At 37.5% G+C, this 23,111-nt stretch overlaps 1 protein-coding gene across 5 annotated transcripts in view; it reads right to left on the bottom strand.

Moving 5' to 3' along the window:
* Positions 1-23,111, bottom strand: part of PPP2R3A (protein phosphatase 2 regulatory subunit B''alpha) — a 216,327-nt gene that overhangs the window by 153,788 nt on the left and 39,428 nt on the right. For 3 of the 5 annotated variants that reach the window (XM_065943229.1, XM_065943231.1, XM_065943230.1), the window contains exons 2-3: positions 21,162-21,301; positions 5,905-8,355 (exon numbers count right to left, since the gene is read on the bottom strand). In XM_065943229.1, the coding sequence (XP_065799301.1) occupies positions 5,905-7,887 (1,983 nt within the window). In that variant the 5' untranslated portion in view covers positions 7,888-8,355; positions 21,162-21,301. The remainder of the gene's footprint in view (positions 1-5,904; positions 8,356-21,161; positions 21,302-23,111) is intronic. The other 2 variants (XM_065943234.1, XM_065943232.1) reach the window with 2 other exon arrangements.

A 23,111-nucleotide genomic window follows, 5' to 3' on the forward strand; every position in this document is an offset into this window, starting at 1 on the left:
AGTAATAAAACATGGAATTAAAACATCATTTATTAAGTGAACTTCCAAAGCAGTATATTTTTCTAAGTGTTTTTTAAAAAAATTTTATGTCCATGTCACACATGTAATTCACTCATTTGATATTATGAAAAACGCTCTTGAAACCTCAGCCACACCCCCTTTCTCAGCTGTTCTTATTTTTTTTTAAACTGAAGTATAGTTGATTTACAGTATTATATTAGTTTTAGGTGTACATTATAGTGGTTTGATATTTTTTATAGATTTTTACTCCATTCAATTATTATAAAATATTGACTGCATTCCCTATGCAGTACAATATATCCTTGTAGTTTATTTTCCCCCTAGTAGTTTGTACCACTAATGCCCTTCTCTATCCTGCCCTATGTATGTCCCAACCCTCAACCTAGTAACCACTAGTTTGTCCACTCTATCTGTGAGTCTGTTTCTGTTTTGTTATATTCATTTGCTTTAATTTTTAAGATTCTATATATAAGTGAAAACATACCGTTCTCTTTGTTCAACTCATTTCAGGCCTGAGTAACGTCTGTTATTCCAGGACCTATAGGGTTGTTTCCTGTCACTTGTTGACCAATAATATAGAACTTGACACAGTGAGAGAGTTCATGAGCAAAGAAAGGAAAAAAAGAGCAGAGAATAAGACATGGGATGAAAAGGAAAGTGTTTTAAGTGGAAAAGTCAGAGATAGGGAATGACTGGACAGGAAAAGGGAGAAGGCTATGTAGATAAGAACCCATGATGAAGAATTCTGAAACTCTGGGCTTGCTTATTTTTCGATTTCTATTTGACTATCTGACTGCCACATTGGTAGTTTTTACTACTGATGTTTTTAAAAAAATATCACACTTAACCTTATCAAAAATCTGTTTTGCTGATCTACATGAAATAATATTTAGACCAGGAAATTAGCTAACTTTTTCTATAAATGGCCAGACAGTAAGTATATTAGGCTTTAAGGTCTCTGTTACAACTACTCAACTTAGCAGACAGAGCACAAGAGCAGTCACAGTCCATATGGAAAAGAAGGACTGTAGCTGTGCTAAAATACAGCTATTTACAAACACAGGTGGCAGGCCAGACTTGGGCTACGGGCCACAGGCTTCTGACCCCTGTTTAAGCTGTCTAAAGCTGATTTGCGTCTTTATTTTTAATTGGAGGTAATTGCTTTACAGTGTTGCGTTGGCTGCTGCCATACAGCAGTGTGGATCAGCCATAAACACACAAGGATACCCCTCCTCTTGGGACTGCCTCCCACCCACTGCCCCCAGGGGCTGAGCTCCCTGGGCTATAGAGCAGCTTTCCACTAGTTATCTATTTACATGTGGTAACATACATGTTTCAATGCTACTGTCTGAACTCATCCCACCCTCTCCTTACCCCACTTTGCCTATAAGCCTGTTCTCCATGTCTTCACCTCTATTCCTGCCCTGCAAATAGATTCATCAGTACCATTTTTCTAGATTCCATACATATGTGCTAATATACGATATTTGCTTTTCTCTTTCTGACTTACTTCACTCTGTATAATAGGATCTAGGTTCATCCACCTCAGTTCAGCTGACTCAAATCCATTCCTTTCTATGGTCAAGTAATATTCCACTGTATATATGTACTACCACTTCTTTATCTGTTCATCTGACCCCTGATTTAGATTGATATCCTCTGTACCAATCTCTCAACACCCTTCTAGTATTTTTTATTTGATTCCCTCTCCCAATACAGATTTGAAATGTATTCCTGGAAAACAAATACTGTTCCTCTTGAGAAATTATTTTGAAATACATATTAAAATATTAATGATATATAATATTGTCAAGTAGATCTTTTCAGGGATAATCATCAATGTCAAATAAAAGCAACTCCTATATGTCCCTTACATAGTCTTTTAATTGAAATGTTTTGAACAACTGGAAAACTTTTGACTGTTCAAAATGTTAAAAAATTAAAAGTATTAATTTAAAATTTATTATTCTTTAAAAATTATTCTTAAAAAACTATACTGTGGGACTCCTGTGCTTTAAAATCGTTAGCTAGCCACTCCCTTAGAATGATCTCTTTAAAAAAAAAAAGTGGAAGTACAGTCGTTGTATGTTACAGGTATATGATACAGTGATCCACAATTTTTAAAGGTTAGGCTCCATTTACAGTTATTATAAACTACTGGCTATATTCCCTGTGTTGCATAATACGTCCTTGCAGCTTATTTTATACCTAGTAGTTTATACCTCTTACTCCCCTAAGCCTATATTGGACCCCACCCACTCCCCTGTCCCTACTGGCAACCACTAGTTTGTTCTCTGTATCTGTGAGTCTGCTGCTTTTTTGTCAAAGAAACACTTCAGCATAGCATACAGGGTCATTTGTAAGTTGGCCCCAACCTACCTCTCTGATTTTATTTGCTTTTGAACTGTGGTGTTGGAGAAGACTCTTCAGAGTCCCTTGGACTGCAAGGAGATCCAACCAGTCCATCCTAAAGTAAATCAGTCCTGAATATCCATTGGAAGGACTGATGCTGAACCTGAAACTCCAATACTTTGGTCATCTGATGTGAAGGACTGACTCATTGGAAAAGACCCTGATGCTGGGAAAGACTGAAGGCGGGAGAAGAAGGGGACAACAGAGGATGAGATGGTTGGATGGCATCACCAAATTGATGGAATGAGCTTGAGTAAGCTCTGGGGGTTGCAGTGATGGACAGGGAAGCGTGGCATGCTTCATCCATGGGATCACAAAGAGTCAGACACTATTGAGCGACTGAACTGAACTGAACTTTCTGTTCATTCTTTGTATACAAGAATAAAAACATGACCAGGAGATAAAAACATTGACATTTCAGGAAATGGTTACTTCTGGAAGAGGATAGAATACTGGGGAGGTGACCTTGGGATTTCAACTATATCTGAGGTGACTTTTTCAAAAATGATGATATTAATGAAAATATCAAATAAAGATCTGAAGCAAAGCTACAGCAAAGCATTAAGATTTGATAAAGCAAAGTGGTGAGTAGTAAAAATGCTTTTTCTGTCATTCACAGTACTTTTCTATTTGTTTAAAACAGGGGTTGACAAACTACAATCTGGCCCACTGGCAATTTTTTAAGACTTGGAGCTAAGAATAGTTTTACATTATTGAAAGGCTGTTTAAAAAAGAAAAAAAAAACAAAAAACAAGACTATATGACAGAAACTTGTGACCTGCGAAGACTATAATATTAGCTATTTGGCCCTATATAGAAAACATTTGCTAACTTCCGATTTTAAATATTTCATAAAAAGAAAAGATTTAAAAAATGAAGAGGTAAGGAGGCAACTGAGTCAAGGAAGGATGGTTTTGTTTTCTTACCTTAAGTATCTTCCTGAAACATTTTATATTGTTTCTTTAAATTAGCTTTTTATGAATCATTTTTTCAACTTTTATGAAGAAGAAATCTCATTAAAGTAATAAAAATGGTAACTATGTATGGCAGTAGATGGTAACAAGACTTAATTGGAATTGTTTCAGTGTATACAAATATCAGGTTGTTGTACACCTGAAACTAATATGTCAATTATACCTCAATTTAAAAAAATGATGTACCTCTGTGGGGAAAAAAGAAATCTCATCAAATTTTATTCTATGAGGTTGGAACTCATAGAAAATGAGTTCTATGAGGAACTCATTTAAAAGACCTATGGGAGACTTGTTTAATATGATTTTGATTTCAGTCAGTCCATACTTGTCAAAAAACTGGGGAGCTCATTTAGAGCCCAATGTGTCATTTTTAGGCAGCTGTACTTAGGTTGGTGACCCACTTATGAGCTGTCAGCCAGGCACACAGGAGAGATGCTGCATGGGATCTATTCTTGGCTTCAGGTTCACATTTTCTGCTTTCTGCAGTCCACCTCTTCTAGAAGAATCTGTTTTTGTTTTTTTGTTTTTCCTACAGATGATAATGGGGCAAGAGGGCTAAACAAATTTCAAAACACTGTATTACAGTAAGAGCTTCTGGCCATAGTAGTTGTGAAACACTGGAATATGTCATCAGAGAAGGTAGACTTTTTTTTTTAAACGGGGAAAACAGATAACACATTTAAATATTTTGGTATGCCGCAGATCACAAGAACTGTTAGAGCTTATGTTATTATAATTTTGGTTACTATATAGGCATTTTCTTTATAAAATAGTAAGCACATCAGTCTTGCCTATGTACATGAAAGGATTTAAACATTTTTTTTTCTAATTAACTGACATAGTTTTTCCCCTTCAGCATTGACTCATGTTAACAAAAGAGTATTACCAACTATGAATCAATGAATTAAGAGACTCACAGAGATTTCACAGTAATGCTCAGTGGACAACTGAGGATCTTTTAGACCTATGTTATTTAACACTTTAAATATGTACTGTTTTAAACTTTAGCGTCACTGGTAACTAAAAATGTGTACAGGAGAACAACAGCCACAAAAAAAATGAGGTAAAAATTATTCGTCTGATTATAATATTGATTTTTTCTTGTTCTAATGAAAATATTAATGTATTTATAAGAAAATAATAACTTGTTTTTTAACTGGGCCATATATATGACATCTCTAATATCCATTTGTTTTTTTAAAATTTATTAAAGACATACAAAATGGCATGACAAAATACTGGTGATTCATCACCAGATTAAACATTACTGAGGCCCTGTGCATGCTTCCTCAGTTCTATCTCCTTTCCTTCTTCCATGGATTAATCACTGTTCTGAACAGTGTACCTGATGTATCCATGTATTTATTCATACTTTTTATACAATACAAATACCTCTAATAATTACTATCATTATTTTACAACTAGTTTTGTTGACTTCGCTTCATGTCTGAATTCATACATGTTGACACGTATAGTGTATTCACATGGTAGAGACAGAGCTCACCAAATATTCTATGTGCTCCCATATGATTCTTAGACTTCAGGTTGGAATCACTGGGCTGTGAGCAGACGGGAATTGTGTCAAGAGTGGGACAAGGTGGTTAAAAGCTCCGTTTCTTTCTTAGCCTTCTTCAGTGAACTCTTAAGCCACATCTTCCAGATGGGGAAATGGGGCAGCTGTAGGAACATGGAGCATCCATCAGTCTGGGTCCCTGCGCGAGGTGGAGCAGAGCCCTCTTACCAACTGCGTTGGACGTGTAAAACGAATAAGAATAATCCTATTGTGCTAAGACACATATACATACCTACAAATGGGCAGATAACTTCCTTTCTGGGATTATTCAAAAGTAATGCTATCAGTAGCAGGGTAAGTTCAAAGCCTTCTGAAAATACTTTTACCTTGTAACTAGACCGCCATTCATTCTCACTTGCATGATGAAGGATATTTCATATACTCTAATTTTTACCTTCTTTGAAGATCTACTGCACTAACAAAACTTTCAGAGATGTGCTTGTATGTTCACATACTTTTTCTGGTATGTTAGTTTTGTTTCCCCAACTTGATTTTAAGTTCTACACAGGCTTGTAGTTCACAAAGGCATGCAATGAAGAGTGGCTTACTGGTTGAGGATGGTGAAACTAATATTAAATAACTCTTTGTGTAAGGCACCTTGCTTGTGCTTCACCTGACTTATCTCGATCATTATTATTCCCATAATACAGATGAGAATATTAAGACTAAATAACTTTCCTTTGGTCACAGAGCTAGGAAGAAGATAACGGGTATGGGGAAGGAAATTGAAAGCAATCTGCTTAACTCTATAAAGACTTTGCTTTTTAGCTTTTTCCACCAAACTTGGTGAGACCATGCCTAGTGTAGGGTAGGGGTTTTAGTGGAACATAAAATGGCTGACAAAAATTTTTTTGTTTCTAAATTTTGCAAACATTAGTACATTTCTTTGGAGACTTCTTGGGACTGAAGATTGTTAAGTCTTACCTTGATCACCTCTGGGGTTTGCTGAATCAAAACCACTGAGGTAGTGTCTTTGATTTTATCACCAACAGGACTTCTGCAGACTGATAAATTGGCCTGGGAGGAAGTTGTCAAGGTTTCTTGTAGAATTTGCATCATCTCTTTTTCTTGTGATAGGCTCCCTCTGCCCGATTTGCATTCAACCAATTCTTGAGCAAAATCTTCAATGCTCTCTAGAATCCGCAGTAAGAGGGCTCGATCCTCTTCCTCTATTTTGTGTCCATTGGTTTCAATAATCCTTGTTAGACAGGAAGGTGACACTTTTTCCGTAGGTGAAGAGACTTTAGATTTAGGCTCAAGATCTGGGAGCTGACCAATCAACTGACTCTGAGAGTTAGAACTTTTACCTTTAGCAAGTGGCTCTCTTAGAGAGTTCTCCATTTTCTGTGAGAAAGATTCCAAGTCCATTAACAATTTATCTATCTCTTCCTGACTGTTAGAATTCATAAAATCTCTGTGATTTCCCTCTTCAACTTTAGGAACTTTAGATTTAAGATCTTCTTCGGGTAGACTAACAACTGATTTCTCAAATATCTTACCAATTTCATTTTGCATTGAGGCAGGACATTTTTTAAGATGAGTACCATGGTCTGATAATTCTGCTCTATCTTCATTTATCTTTATCAACTCCTGAGAGGGTCCATTTTCTGTCCTCTGTTCTTGATATAAGGCCTTCTTTCCATCTGAGTCTTCTTCAATATATAGGGTTTCCATGAGATCACCAGAAGAAACATTTTCTAAAGGATTTACAGTTAGTGACTGTGACTGAAGCTGGACATCTTTTAGAGTTCTGGGATCACTTATCTCTAAATTATATAAGGAATTTGTAGAGTTATTTGGAATGGGTTTTATAGTATCTGGTTTTTTAGAACTGTGCTGGTCATCTTGCAATTCTATAGTTTGAAACTGTCCAGAGTCAAGGGCTGAGAGCTGGACAACATCTTCATACTTAGGGGGCTGTTCAGTGCCAAATACTGGGGAAAAGGGAGTCAGTTGTAAACTAGGCATATTACCGACCAGTTCTGTTAAATCTATAGCCTCATTATTCCCAGATTGCATGAATTCAAATGGTAGCTTTTTCAGGTAGGATGCTAACCTGGTCATTACATTCATATAGGCAGTTTCAGAGCTAGAAATTGCATCATTACCATTTCCTTCATTGATGCTACTCCCTGTCTTTTTCTTTATACACTGTTTTATGATGTCTGTGCATTTTTTCAAATCCTCAGAGCATTTTAGCAAGATGTCTAAACACATCTTTATGTCTGTACCAGAAGAAAAATTATCTATTTTATGTTTTTCTAAAATCTGAGTAACCAGGTCTTCTTCAGAGAAGTTGTGAAGAAACACTGAAGTCAGGTTTGTATCAAGTGAGTTTCTATGGGATAAAGATTTTTCCTCAACTGAGGAACTCCGGAGTAAACCAAACGATGGAGAGTTCCCATCATGATTATAATGGCCACAGAGCAAGTCAAAATCAACTGACCTCCTATTGAATGAGTCAGATTTAACTTTCCTTCCCTTTTTGTAAGTGGCATGGTTAGAGTTTTTGAGTTTTTCAAGGGAAAATTCTTTTATTTTCCCACTGGCAAAACTGATTGCTTCTCCTGCAATGTCCTTTAAATTACAGGTACTCTGAAATGTAGATCCTTTCCTGACCTTGGGTATGCCCGTGAGGGCTTGATGGGGATAGTCACCTTCAGCTGAGGAAAACCCATTTTCATGGGGTAGAAACAGAGAGTCCAGATCTGTATCTTTGAACTGAGATACAGGGATGTGTAAGAGGTCTGCACAAACACTATGATGTATCACAATGCAGTCAACTCCATGTGTGAAGGTGTGGCAGGTTCCAGTGCAATAATGTATTGCTTGCTCAAAACGCCGGTCTATCACCACACTGCTGTAGTGGTTCACAGTACTAACCACAAGTCTGTAAGCTGCTGCCATAATATCAAATCCACTGGGGGGCAGGATGTAGAATTTTCCAGAACTTGTTTCAAGTAAATTCTCCTAAATGACACTCAGCTAAAAATATATTTGACTGACAATGTTCAGTGGTTTCTTGCAAATATAATGACCTTTCCCACAAAGGGAAATCATCAAAATTTGAGGTTTGGTAACTGTCAGATACAGTAGCTGTTGCACATGTGTGCTTGTATCAGCAAGTCTAATAATTTAATAATTGTGCTTTCTAGTTTCATTTAGTAATATCATAATACTATAGGATTATTTTTAGGAATAAATTTTAAGAAGAATAAAGAATATTCTCTTTTAGTTCTTCAGCAGTTCTATGATGCAGACATTTATGGTCATAAATGTACTGTCATAAATCTCAGTTGATAGTATGGAAGTACTGTGATAACTGAGTCCTCCAAAGGCTTAAATGATCCATTTTTTTGTGAATGACAGGAAAACCTATAATGAAAAAAGAAAACAATTTAAAGGAAATACAATCTCTTAATACTGACAGAATCTTTTATTTCCTCTTCTTTTGTATCCCACATGCAGTTAATCATCTTTTTCTTTGCCACATGAATGATGGCTTATCTTTGATTCAAGCCTTTGCTTCATTACATCCTATACTCCTTATTACCTAAAGTAGTATTACCAGCTTTCCTGGGGACTTGGTGATAAAGAATCCACTTGCTAATGCAGGAGATGTGGGTTTGATTCCTGAGTTGGGAAGATCCCCTGGAGGAGGAAACGGCAACCCACACCAGAATTCTTACCTGGAAAATCCCAAGAACAGAAAAGCCTGGTGGGCTACAGTCCATGGGGTCGCAAAACAGTCAGATATGACTTAGTAATTTAACTACAGTAACAGTATTACCTCAACTCTGCCTTGTTACAACTGCCTCTCAGTTGGCATTTCTAATCCCACCCTTCTTGCTTCCTAACATGACACTGACTAGCTTGGATATAGAGAGCTTTCTCACCTCTTACAGATCAAGAATTCACACTACTGATCTCTAACATGTATCATGGCAGGCCTAAATTCTTTGACTCATTTTCAACCACTATTCCCATCCACACATAACCTTATTTTCTGCTACCGTCCTGCATCAACAGGACAGGTTGATGCTGCTTCCATCAACCTAGGTTTCTTAAAGATGGCTGACACACAGTGTTTGTTCTTGATTGTACAACTTGGAAATTATTTCCTTACCTTCATCTCTTTTCTTACTCTTTCTGAGAGAGAAAAACAACCTTTATTACTGATCTTGATCTCATCCTCTCAGACCCTGCCACATGCAGATCTCCCTCTCTTGTCATCAATGGATAGAATTTAATCATTCTCTTATTTTTCTTTTTTAAAAAGGGCGCTTAAATCATGCTGTAAGCTGTTGTCCAAAAAGGCTCAATCCACTGCTCCCTAGTAGTCCTATCCATTATTGAAAGTGGGAGGCGGGGGTACTGAATTCTCCAAACATTATTGTTTAGCTTTCTATCTCTCCCTTAGTTTGTTTTGCTTTCTGTATTTTGATATTCTGTTGTTAGATACATATGTTTCTAACTGTTATATCTGCCAGATGGAGGGACACAAACTATTATAAAATATGTATAACTGACTCATTTTGCTGCATAGCAGAAACTAATACAGTACTCTAAACCAGTTATCCTCTAATGAAAACTAATTAAAAATAATAAAAAGAGAAAAAAACATTAAAAAACAAAACAAAATAAAAAGGTTCAGCCAATGTTCTGACTTAATCAATAAATACTGAGTGCCTACTGTGTGACAGGCACCTGCCAAGTGCTAGAGATAGAGCAGTGAGTAAAGTCCCTGTCCTGAGTGAACTGACTATCTAGCTGGAAAAAGAAAAACAACACGTAAGTGAACCTAACTTAGACGGTGATACGTGCAACAGAGAAAGATGAAGCACAGCAAGGTTTTAGAAAGGATGAGAAGGTGTGGGCTACAAAAGGCAGTCAGGGAAGACCTCACTGATATCTCAACAGAGATCTGAAAGAAGAGAGCGAGCAGGCTGAGGAGGTATTTGGGGCTAAATCATCTCGGGCAGAATAACCAAAAGTAGAAAGGCTCCTGCGGTATGAATATGCTTGACTTACTAAAAGGATGACAAGGAGGCTAAAACGACTGGAGTAGAGAAAGCAAGGTGGTAGGCAGTGTGGGAGAAGAGGCCAGAAAGGAGAGGTGGGAGTCTAAACCATGCAGAGCCTGTAGACTATCATGATGAATCTGGCTTCACTGTGAGTGAGCAGGGAAACAACTGATGTCTACTGAGCAGAGGAATGACATGATCAGACTTACATTTTTAAATCGGTGATTTTGGCTTCTGTGTTCAGAAGAGACTATAGAGGAGCAAGACAGGAAATAAGGAAACAGGTAGGAGCTATATCAGTAAACGAGGTAAAAAGGCTGGGGGGCTTGAACCAGGAGAGGCACAATGCAAGTGAAAGTCACTCACTCGTGTCTGACTCTTTGCAATCCCATGGCCTTTACAATCCATGGACTTCTCCAGGCCAGAATACTGGAGTGGGTAGCCTTCCCCTTCTCCAGGGGATCTTAAATGCTGAATATATTTCAAAGGTAGAGCCAATATGACTTGTTGAATGATAAGAGTGTGCAATACTACTGCATCAAGAAAGATGGACTAAGACAATGACAGGTAGGAGATGACAACAGCAGAGAAAGAGAGCATCAGTTTAACAATACCAAGAATTGCACTGGTATTTTAACAATAAAAACAGTTACCCATTCAATAATGAGAAACAGAACTTGACTGTTTTCATTTTTATTTCTTCAATCCTAGAAAATTCTGTTTATTTTGCTTATTTGTTATATTTCTTCTTTGGTAAAGTTTCTATTCAAATCCTTTGCTAATTTCTGTATTTGAGACAGTGAAATCAGATATGGTTAATACAATTAATTCATGAAGAACCCTTTGTTTTGTTGAATTCTTATACTGTTTAGGATATATTTCTTGGCTCCTTAGATTCAATGATTATTAATCTGTTTTTATGCCAATCCTATAATATCAAAATTACTGTTGTCTCATTAAGTTTTACTACCTGACTTTTTCCCTCATATTTTGAATTCTGATTCCTTTTTATATTCCAATATTCTTTGATGGTCTTCCAGATGAATTTCTGCATTGTCAGGTTTTAAGGAAAATCTGACAGGAATTTGATTATAATTACAGTAAACTTATGAATTATTTTGAAGAAACACTAATATCACTATAATATTCAGATTTTCCTTCCACAAACATATAAATTGTAATTCCAACACTCCTTTCTTTCTTTGTGGTTTTTCTTCAGTGTTTCGCCCCCATTCTTCTTTTCCTTCAGTGTCTCAACTTTATTGCTATGTGAATGGATCTTGAGCCATTGTTTTGTCCTCTACTTCCTTGCCTTCAAATCCAAGACAGTGGTTCATACAAAACTATAAAGCTGAATATCGTGCAGGTTGGTTGAAGCTCAAGTATAAAGAAGATCCATAGTAAAGGGAATGAGTGAAAGTCGCTCAAACATGTCCGACTCTTTGTGACCCCATGGACTATAATTTGTGACCCCAGGGGATTCTCTAGGCCAGATTACTGGAGTGGGTAGCTTTTCCCTTCTCCAGGGGATCTTCCCAACCCAGGGATCGAACCCAGGTTTCCTGCATTGCAGGCAGATTCTTTACCAACAAGGGAGTACCTACCCAATAATTCTTAAGTGAAAATACAAAAGTGCCAAAGAGGAATAAGTGTTATGGGGCAAAAGACTAGAATGCAGCAATGGAAGGAAATGCATTTTTAAAAGATGTACATCCAGGAGACAGGGAAGAAATACCACCAAACACAAAAAACTATGCGCCTTTGCAGAAAACCATGATTTTGAAAGAGTTTTCGGGTAAGGGTAAAAGAGGCAAATCAAAGGACACTATCAAGAAAGTATATTAGGATAATTGTATGAGAGCTATTAAGACTATATCGTTTTTGTTTGTTTGGGCCATGCTATATGGCATGTGGGATTTTAGTTCCCTGACCAGGGACAGAACTTGTGCCCCCTGCAGTGGAAACATGGAGTCCCAATCACTGGATCTCCAGGGAAGTCCCAGGACTATATCTTAATATGGGTGATAAAAGTGGTCCTGAAGCAAAATACAGAACTGTTAAGACAATTTAAATATCCAGATTAAGTTGGATATTTAAATGTTAAATTTAAGCTATTAAATTTAAACTTTAAAACAGTTGTCAGATAAATTCCTAAACTGACATAAGACTCTTTTATTTCTCTGAAATTTGAGAAACTAAAGAGAAATCTTTCTCTAGGTTTGAAAATGAGCAAAACAACCAGTTAATAAGGTAACATGACAGAAAATACAAGAAAGTATTGTTGTGATGTTAGAATTTAAAGTAATCAAGGGAGAGAATACTGGCTAGAGTTAGACATAATGCTTTTAGCCAGTGCTGCCTAATAAAACTTTCTGCATTGATGGAAACATTCCATGTCTGCCATGATATGGCTGCCATCTGCCACATGTGACTACTGAGCACTTTAAACATGGCTACTGTAATTGAAGCAGTGAATTTTAATTTTATTTAGTTAAACATTTTAAATTTTGAAATTATTTTAGACTCACAGAAAAGTTACAAAAATAATATATGGAGTTCCTGTGTACCCTTCCCCCAGTTTCCTCCAATGGTAACTATATCACCACACCACAAGGATCAAAAGCAGGAAACCGACTATTAACAGACCTTATTTAGATTTCACCAGTTTTATATGACTCACTCCTTCCTTTTCTTTACTTCCTTTTACAGTAAGTACCACCACAATCAGGATACAGAACTACCCCTTCACTCTTCAGAATCCCTCACACTACTCTTTTGTAGTCATACAGTAAACAGACCACTAAACTGTTCTGCATCATTACGATTCTGTCATTTCAAAACATTTATGTAAGGCATACAGTGTTTAAGCTTTCGATATTGGGTTCTCTCACTGAACTCAGTGATTTTGAGAGTCATTCACTTTACTGAACATTTCAACAGTTCATCCCTTTTTATTGTTGAGTCTATTGATTGTATGGATATACCACAATTTGTTGCCCATTCACCTATTTAAGGATATTTATATTGTTTGCAGTTTTGGTTATTATAAATAAAGCTTCTGTTTTTGTACAAACATGGTTTTCATTTCTCTATGGTAAATAACCACAGGTTATTTACAAGTCTGATGGTTAGGTTGAATGTTAAGCATATTTTCATAAGAAACTATTTACCAGAGTGGCTACGCCATTTTACATTCCCACCAGTAATGTATGAGAGAGATGGCTGATTCCACATCCTCTTCAACATTTGTGATTGCCAGTATTTTCTACTTTAGCCATTCTAATAGTGTGCTGTATTATCTCAATGGAGCTTTAACCTGCATCTCCCTTCTAGCTAATGATGTTGAACATCTTTTATCCTGTGCTACTGACCAGTCCCATATGTCCCTAGGGAAGTAGTGTTTAAATATTTTGCCTATTCTTATTAATTCCAAATAATTTCTTTGAAAGCCGTATGTGGTTAGAGGCCACCATATTATGCAGTATAGTCCCAGTTAGTAGGAAGGCAGCTTTCAGAAATTGAGACTTTAAAAGAAAATATGAAGGAAAAAAAGAGAATATATAATAAAAATGAAGACTGATAGGTTTTAAAAATGAAATCTGATGACCCTGTCATAAGTAATCTTACTGAGAAAGAGAAGCGGTGGGAGGAAGAGCTAAAGAACTAATTAAAAATTCAGGCCTTTGAGTTTAAGTTTTGAAGGGACATGAATATCACAGAGAGGGAACATAAAACTAAATCCCAAGGGATGGCACCAATTTCAATAAGAAGTTTACAGTGTAAAATGATTTGAGTTTTTGTTTTTTTTTTTTTTAAGGTAAAAGAAATGGAGATTACTCTCCTGGTATTTGGTTCAGATTCTGTGGGTATCAAACTCTGCCTTTTTGTTTAGACCATGATTCAACTGATGCCCAACTGTTCGGCTAGAATCCTAGACATGGAGTCTAATCCAATTATTCTTAATCAGAGAAACAATCTAATTCAGAACAATGATGCTATCTTATGTCTCTCAGTAAAAGCCAGTCTGCATGGATTTGAATCCCAAGCCTGCCACCAACAGCTATGTGGCCTAACAAAAGTTGGTTAACTTTTATCAGCCTGTTTCACCTGCAAAACAGAGATAATAATAGTAATCATCTCATGAGGATTAAGTGAATATGCTGAATGCTTAGGATAATGCCTAAGACACCAGAAATACTCAATAACTGTTAGCTGTTACTGGTAAAACTCACTTATCCAGCATTTTCTACTCTGAGCCAGATGTTGGTGGGATGATGCTGAATAATTCTTGGTGATGGCCCTCAGCACACTCACTGTTTAATCAGGGCAACCAGGGAGGCAAGTATAGCACGGATCAGGAGCACAAAGGTGGGGGTTCTCTTTTCCATTTTGCTCTCATAATTAATACACGTTCTCAGAAAAGTTAGAAAAGCGCTATAATTACTCATATCGCAATTCAGAAATAACCATTAATATTTTTATGAATGAACATCATGAAATTTTGTGAAAGTATGTTTTACAAAAATGTTTTTTTCTTAGGATATATTCCAAGGTGTAAAATGCTAAGCCAAAAGGAGTGTGTGTATATGCCTATTATTTTTAATGATTCTAGAAACATACATCCATTTTATTCTCTCCAGAAAAATGGCAAATTTATATTTCCAATATCAGTGTAGGAGTAGGCCCATCTTTCCATGTTCTCCTTGAGTGATACCACTCTTTAAATCTTTGCCAATTTGATAGATGAAAAAATGAAGTGCATATTTCAATCTGCACCTAAACATCTTTTTATTTACCTAGTAGACATTTTGTGTTCATTCACAAAGCCTTTCTTCAAGCCCTTTTGTCCATTTTAAAAGAGAGTATCTAAATCAGACCTCAAAGTCATGGAAGGCTTCCCCAAATAAGGGAGGGATATACCTGTTCTTGAGTTCTAAACTCTAACTAATGAGAATTAGATAAGAAGGAGAGGGAGAATACTCTAGAGGGAAACATACATGTGAAGGTTCAGAGGCCTAATCTGGCACAGTGAGTTCAGAACAATGATAGTTCCAGCTGATTTCACTGGGGGCGAGGTGGGAGGGGGAGTGTACAGACAGGCAAGAGGGGAGGAAACCAGAGAGGAGCAGGAACTGGACCTCAGACTGTCTTGTGTGCTAACCTCACCAATCTGAACTTTATTCTGAAAACTATGGGAAAAGAAACAAAGACTTTTAAGCTGGGAAGTAACATGATGAAGTTTCTGTTTGAGAAAGACATTCCAGCAGTTGAGTGAAAGTGTGGAAATCAATTAGAAGGCTAATGTAATAATCCATGCAATAAGTGCTAAGACTCTAAACCAAATAGGTGGCAGAAGTTAATAAACAGGAAGGCACTGATTAAAGAGTCAGTGAGAAGAATTCACAGAAAAGGAGGAGGAGAGAGTAAAAATGGAAGAATCTTGGGTTTCTGATTTAGGTACTAGAGGACTAAGGATATCACTTCCAACACGTTTTTTGTTTTTGTTTCATGGGAGGTGGTCACAGAAAACATGAAGGGTTTTATTCTGAATGTGTTGTTTGAAGAGGTAACACACATGGATCATCCAAGTGGTGATGAGTGGATAAAATGTGAATGTAAAAACCTTCAGGTCAGCAGCAAGATCTGCGTGGGAGAGGCAGCTCTGAGAGGTCACTCAGAGTGTGTGCATATAGTGAGAAGGGCTCTGGGTTGAGGATCATAGACATTTCTGGGCTAAAGAGAAGAACGGAATTCTTGGGAGGGATCCTAAGAAACAACTTTCAAGGATGCTGAAGGAGAAACTTTCAAAATGGAGATCGTTAGTGTTGGGTGCTGCTGAGAGATCAAGAAAAAACAAAAATTATCCACTGAATTTGCCAGTGTGAAGATCATTGGTAACCTCAGTAAGTGAAATTTCAAAAACAAACCCCAAAGACTATGGCATAGTTCCAAAGACTATGTATGTATGCACAAGAGGTATGTATAATTAAAAATATCTGTCAACAGAAGTCCAAAAGAACTAAGTAGAAAAAGTCCTAAATGATAAGAAAGCATTGTATTCTAGTTTGAGATTTTTCTTTCTAAGTGGCACATGAAATGAGTGTTTTACAATGTTCAATTTGATGAAATATCAGTCTAAACATGTTATATCGGGTAGAAAGCAGAGAGGGAGGGAAATTAAGAGATGATATTTTGAATATTACATTTATTCCTCCTCAGGTCTTCTTGCACACTGCCTGCCCACCTCCCCCAAGCCTTTCATCTTCTCTGTTCCTTCATTTCCACAATTGTTTTCCCAATTTCTGTCCAAGTGGTTCATATGCACTCTAAGTGGTTCAGCATTCATTCAACACTTCCTATTACCTCCATGTTAATCGGTGTATGACTGGGTTAACAAGTACTCTCCAGTGGCTCCTGGTATTCCTTCAGAGCATCCTGAAGTGGATTTCTTGTGAAATAAAGGTACAGAGACAGCCAACATGAAAAGTTAGAAGGGAGAACTGGATTTTTTTTTTTTGAAGGATGAGAGCCTTAGCAGGTGAAGGTGGGATTTAACTGGTGGTGAAGATCCCCTAGAGAAGGAAATGGCAACCTACTCCAATATTCTTGCCTAGAAAATCCCAATGAGCCTGGCAGGCTATAGTCCATGGGGTCTCAAGGAGTCAGACACAACTGAGCACGCACATGCATATAAGTAAAAAGGAATTCAACAAAGGTACAGAGTTATATAGATATTCTACTATATAATTAAGAGAGAGCTTTGCATGTTTGGAGAAGTAGCAGGAGTTTGGTATTGGTAAGGCTGAAAATGTACAGTATGGATTTTATAGTTTTAAGGTCTCTTTCAAATATTAAGAACAAAAATAGGAATATAAACTCGATCTTCAAAGAACCTAAGAAACATCAGTAACCCCAAATCACTGTATATGAAGACAGAAAACTGCAGTGGGATTGTAAGTGACTTAGCAGAGTAGAGAATGAAGGGATACTAATGACAAACAAACCAATCCCCCCTGCACAACCCCAGAAGACCCAGCTTAGAAGGTACCAAGAATCACAGAAAATGGGCGAGGGTAGAGGATGGAACACAAGGGGCGTGCTTAAAAAGCTTGAAAGGAATAGAATTTTCCCCACTCTTACTCCACAAACTCAGAAAATCCTCCCTCCTTTCCTGCTAAGACAGGAATCCTATTTGTTGGTGAAAAAACCTGAACCAGAAAAACATCAACCTCAGGCCATCACATACAGAGAGGATGGTAAAGGACTTAAAATTGACTAAAGGTCTACTTTCTGAATAAGCCCACCAGTCTCCTTATCCCAGCTCAAGTCCAGGTCAGTCACCAAAACCAGGTTTATTATCTCCAGCTCCCAGCCCCCACTATGGGTTAAAGAATTCTTTTCTGGAGATTAGAAAGCCCATCTAATCACATGATCACCTAATTGACAAAGGAACTCTATTCCTTTCAAACTTTTAAACACTCCCCCTGTGTTCACTAATTGACAACGGCTACTCCAAAACAGAGCTTCCTCTCAGCTCTTTGAGAGTGCGCTAAGTCGCTTCAGTCATGTCTGACTCTTTGCGACTCTATGGACCGTAGCCTTCCAGGCTCCGCTGTCCATGGGATTCTCCAGGCAGTACTGGAGTGGGTTGCCATGCCCTCCTCCAGGGTCTCTTCACGACCCAAGGATCAAACTCGTGCCTCTTACACCTCCTGCATTGACAGGTGGGTTCTTTACCACTAGTTCTACCTGGGAAGCCCCTCAGCTCTTAGAGTCTCATTTTTATTTTAAATCAGCTTTACTGTTGTATAATTTACAGAATAAAAATGTCCATATTAGATGTATAGTTCAAGGAGATTTAGCAAGAACCACTGTCCTAAAAGAGAGGGAAAATTTACATTGTCCTCAAACTATTTTTGTGCCCCTTCCCAATCAATTTTCCTACCCTGAAATATTTGACAACTGCTCTTCTGAGTCCTCTCACCATAGATTCGTTCTGCCAGTTCGAGATCTTCACATGATCGAAGATGTGTATATATGAGATGTACATATATTTTCAGTCTGGCTTCTTTCATTTTGCATAATGGCTTTTAGATTCATCCATGTTACTGCATGCATCAATAGTATACACCTTTTTACTGTTTAGTGGATATTCTACTATACAATTAAATATACCCAAATTCATCTTATCTATTCAGTTAATGGACATCTGGGTTGTTTCTAGTTTGGACTATTATGAATTAAAACTTCTAAGAACTTTCAAGTAAAAGTCTTTTTTGTCAATAAGCATTCATTTCTTTTGGGTAACTAACAATGGAATTAATAAGTCATGAGAAGTGTATGTTATACAAAAACCTGCAAAATAGTTTTTCAAAGTGGTTCTGCCATTTTATGGTCTCATCAGTAACACTCAAGAGCTCTAGTGGCCCTACAACCTTTTGGATACTTGTCAGTTTCCTTAATTTTAGCCATTTTAGCAGGTGTGAAGTGGTATCCCACTGTGGTTTTAATTTGCATTTCCCTGATGACTAATGATGTTGAGCAATTTTCATATGCTTTTTAAAAAATTGGTGTATAGTTGCTTTATAATGTTGTGCTAGTTTCTGCTCTACAACAAAGTGTCATATGCTTATTATTAGCAATTCATATGCATCTTTTTTTTGGGTGAAGTTTCTATTCAAATCTTTTGGGTTGCTTTTGACTACTGAGTTCTAAAAGCTCATTTACATATTTTAGATGTAGATATTGTCTGTGGTCTGTGGCTTTCCTATCCAGTTTCTGAGCAGTAGCTTTTGAAGAGTAGGAGATTTTAATTCTACTAATTTTATTAATTTAATTAATCAAATTACCTTCTGTAGTTAATAAATTTGTATCCTGTCTTAGGATTTCTGTCTATCTTAAGGTCACAGGTGCTTTAAGGTTTTTAGGGGTTTCAAGTGTTATGTTTAGGTCTATAATCTATTTTGAATTAATTTTCATGTACAGTATGAGGCTGAATTTCAACATTACCCAGCATCACTTGTTCAAAAGACTATCCTGTCCCTACTGAACAGTGTTGGAGCCTCTGCTGAAAAGCAAATCACCATACATATAGATTTATTTCTGGATTCTCTATTCTTTTGTCTTTGTATATACCAATACCATTCTGTCTTAATTATTGTAGCTTTATAATAAGCCTTAAGACAATAATGTAAATGCACCATTTCTTCTTTTTCAGATTTTTTTTGGCTATTCTAGGTCCTCTGCACTTCCATAGTGACACTGGAATCACTGTGCCTATTTTCACAAAGAAACATGCAGGGTTATTGACTGGAATTTCATTTAATCTAAATCTCCATTTGGTGACAATGGAGACCTTAACAATATTAAGTCTCCAATCATTATAATCCATGAACATAAATGTATCTCTCCATATATTTACATACTCTTTCATTTCTCTAAGCAATGTCTATAGGCCTTTCATTAAATTTACTCCCAAATATTTCATGTTTTATGATGCTAATACAAATGGTACTGTTATACTAATTTCATTTTCCACTGTGTTTGTTGTTGGTATAGAAAAATAGTTGATTTATGTATATTGATCTTATCACTTGCCACTTGGCTGAATTCACTTATTAAATAATTGAGGGGGGGCAGTAAATTCCTTGGGATTTTCCATATAGACAATCGTACTATCTGAGACTAGAGAGTTTTACTTTTTCCCTTTCCAATACTTACTGCCTTACTGACTACTGCACTGGTTAGAATCTTCAGAACTATACTAAATAGAAATGTGAGTTCAGAGATCCTTGCCTTGTATCTGATCTTAGGGAAAAGTACTGTCTTTCACCATAATGACAGCTGCAGCTTTTTTAGTAGATATCCTTTATCAGATTGAGAAAGTTCTATTTCTAGTTTGTTGAGATTTTTTAAAAATCTCATGAAGTGGTTTAGTTCTGTTAAATATCTATTCTGAACCTGTTGAGATGGTCATATAATTTTTACCTTTTATTTTGCTAATGTGATGGAAGAGGGGTGAGAAAACTGAAATTCAGCTTCAGGCATGGGCTATTTTGGTAGGGCATCCAGAAGCGATACTTCCCACTCAGATGAATATACATGGTACTAAAGAGACAGGAGTTGAAAATAAAAACTTGGGAGTTAAGTACCAGAAAAAGGTTTTAAAGCCACAAGAGTGGACAAGACTGATCTGCATAGAATGAGAAATGAGACAAAGACAAAACTCTGAGGAAGCCTGATAAGTATAGGGTGAAGAGAAGGATACAAGGAAGGAGACAGAGAATGAATTTTCAAAAGGCAGGAAGAGAACCAGCCAAATATGACATGGAAGTCAAGGGAGGAAAGTGCTACATTCTTCCAACATTCTGAATTCCAAAGAGTTTGTGTACTAATAAACATTAAAACTATACCTTTCTTTTGTACATGTTTCTCCCTCATTTCATGTAGAAATTTGAGGAGTTAATAAAACCTTTAACAGCATACATATAATGATGGAAAATAGAGAATGTTACTGTGTTCTATTTCAGGAAACATCTGGAGCAGAGAGTATGAGGTAAAGAACTTCCACCACATATCTCAGCTGATGAAAGGGTTCAAGAAGAAAATGAACTGCATAAATCATAGACGCAAGGGACAACTGTTTGAATATCCGTGCTATTTAAATAGGACATTCTGAAGACTAGATAGGGAAAAATTGTAGAAAAGCGCCTAAAACTTTTTTTTAACAGAGTACACAAGGTGTGATGATTCAGAAGGAATGAGTCATTTAGAAATAATACGATAATCTGCCTGGAAAACACCGACACTCTGTAGTGGATGACTCAGTATGGAAACTTGATCCCAAGAGAACAATTTAGAGGGATACAAAAACATATACTACAGAGTTACTTGTAGGATAAAAAAAGGAGACCTGGAATATTTTATCTGTTGTAATTCACTTCAAAAGTTGTTGAGAAAATAAGAAATCTCATAGAAGGCAATATTTTTCTGATGCTCAAAGAAATTATATATATGAACATGAAAGAACAATTAATGTTCCAGGTTTAACGCTGATGTCTTGATGAGGCTAAAAGTAAAATAAGAACATCTCAGCAGCAGGCCTAATTTGAGCATACAGGAACTAGGAAGTGCTTAAAGACTTACTTTTTTCCTTACCTCAGTGGAGAAGGAGGAAATGTGGCTGAGGCAAAAAGCACCAGGGCAGGCAGGAGTTCCTTGTCCAAGCTTCTACTTCTGCACTGACAAGCTCAGTAAGATGGTCAAGTCAATGCCCTTACTGGGATTCACCTTCTTTTCTGGAAAAATAGGACAAGAGATGGTTCTGGGGTCTAGGGAACACAAGAAAAGCAAAACATTCTTTCTTGCTTTGAATTACAAAAAAGCAATATTTTATCCAAAAACTATTCTGTGTTTTTTGATGTGGAAAGCACAATGAACTGGCTATTAATTTCTTAAAAATATTAAGGTATTTGGCTGTGCTGAGTTTTAGCTGAGGCACACAAGAGCTTCAGTTGTGGCATGTGAACTCTTAGTTGTAGCATGTGGGACCTAGTTCCCTGACCAGGGATCAAACCTGTGCCCCCTGCACTAGGAGTATGGAGTCTCAGCCACTGGACCACCAGGGAAGTCCCTGAACTGGCTATTAATTTTTAATGCACGTAATTTGCAAAACTACTGATTTCTGAGTATTTGCTCTACGTGGCAAATCATGAAGTTAAACTTTGTGCACCCGTGCACGCTCACTCACTCAGTCGTGTCTGAATCTTTGCAACCCAATGGACTGTAGCCCACCAGGCTCCTCTGCCCATGTGATTTGCCAGACAAGAATACTGGAGTGGGTTGTCATTTCCTTCTCCAGGGAATCTTCCCAACCCAGGAATCAAACTGGAGTCTCCTGCATCTCTTGCATTGGTAGGTGGATTCTTTACCTTTGAGCTACCTGGGAAGTCTGGTGATTAAACTTTGACCATTTTATAATTAAAAAATTCTCTATAATACATTCCAAAACATCAACAATAGCTATCTCTGTTGCTGGTAGTACTTTAAGTTACTCTGATTCATATGTTTCCCTTTTCTAAGGCTTTTCTTATTTTGGAGCGGATCATATAAAGATAAAATCACATTCTGTAGATGAAAATCATTTGGATGATTTAGAAGAAAATATATACAACCCAGTTTAATAAACATTTGATGCTACTACAAGCCAGGTACTCTTCAAGACAAGGAAACTACACATCCTATAATTTTGCCTCAAGTGAGCTTACAGTGTAAGTAGGCAGAGAAAAGAGTATTTTTTATATCGAGGAAGGCACCCCAGAGAGCAGGACTGCCAAGCCGAGTCTGGAAGGGAGCAGCAGTAGTGGCTGCTGAAAGAAAGGGAAGATGCCTTGTGGATAAAGAGGGCCAGGCAGGAGGTGGCTGGGAGCTATGAGGAGCTCCTGGGAGTCTGGTGTTATTTCAATGCAAAGTGTGAAGAGAGGCTTCTAGGTGCTACCACTAAAGGGGTGGGGAAGAGGTAAGAGCATCAGAGAATCCCTGAGCGGCTTCAGGGCAGGTAAGGGGGCCTCGGTCAGGTTTACACTGTGGGCGTATCACTGTGTAGCGCCGCGGAGGACAGGGCTGGGGAAGCAAGACCAAAGCCAGGCAGAGCAGGTAGGAGGGCTCTGTAGAGAGGTTTCAGAAGACAGGCAGAGCAGGTAGGAGGGCTCTGTAGAGAGGTTTCAGAAGACAATCAGTGAGGCTGTAAATGAAGGCAGCTCAAAGGCTCATGTGACTACCCGTGATCACATATCTATGAGTATGATCTGAATGTAAGTTACCTTTATTTCTTTTTTAAAGTTTCTTTCTTTCTGTTTGGTGCTGGGTCTGTTGCTGCGTGGACTTTTCTCTAGGTGTGGGGAGCAGGGGCTACTGACTGCTGTGGCTTCTCTTGCTGTGGAGCCTCATGTGGGCTCAGAAGTTGTGGCTCCCGGGCCCTGGGGCACAGGTTCGAAAGTTGTGGTGCGTGGGCTTAACTGCTCCAGAGCATGTGGGATCGTCCCTGATTAGGGATTGAACCTGCGTCTCCTGCACTGGCAGGCAGATTCTTTACCACACAGTCACAGA

This window comes from Muntiacus reevesi, chromosome 8 (genome assembly GCF_963930625.1).
Source record: "Muntiacus reevesi chromosome 8, mMunRee1.1, whole genome shotgun sequence".
Classification (NCBI taxonomy): Eukaryota; Metazoa; Chordata; class Mammalia; order Artiodactyla; family Cervidae; genus Muntiacus; species Muntiacus reevesi.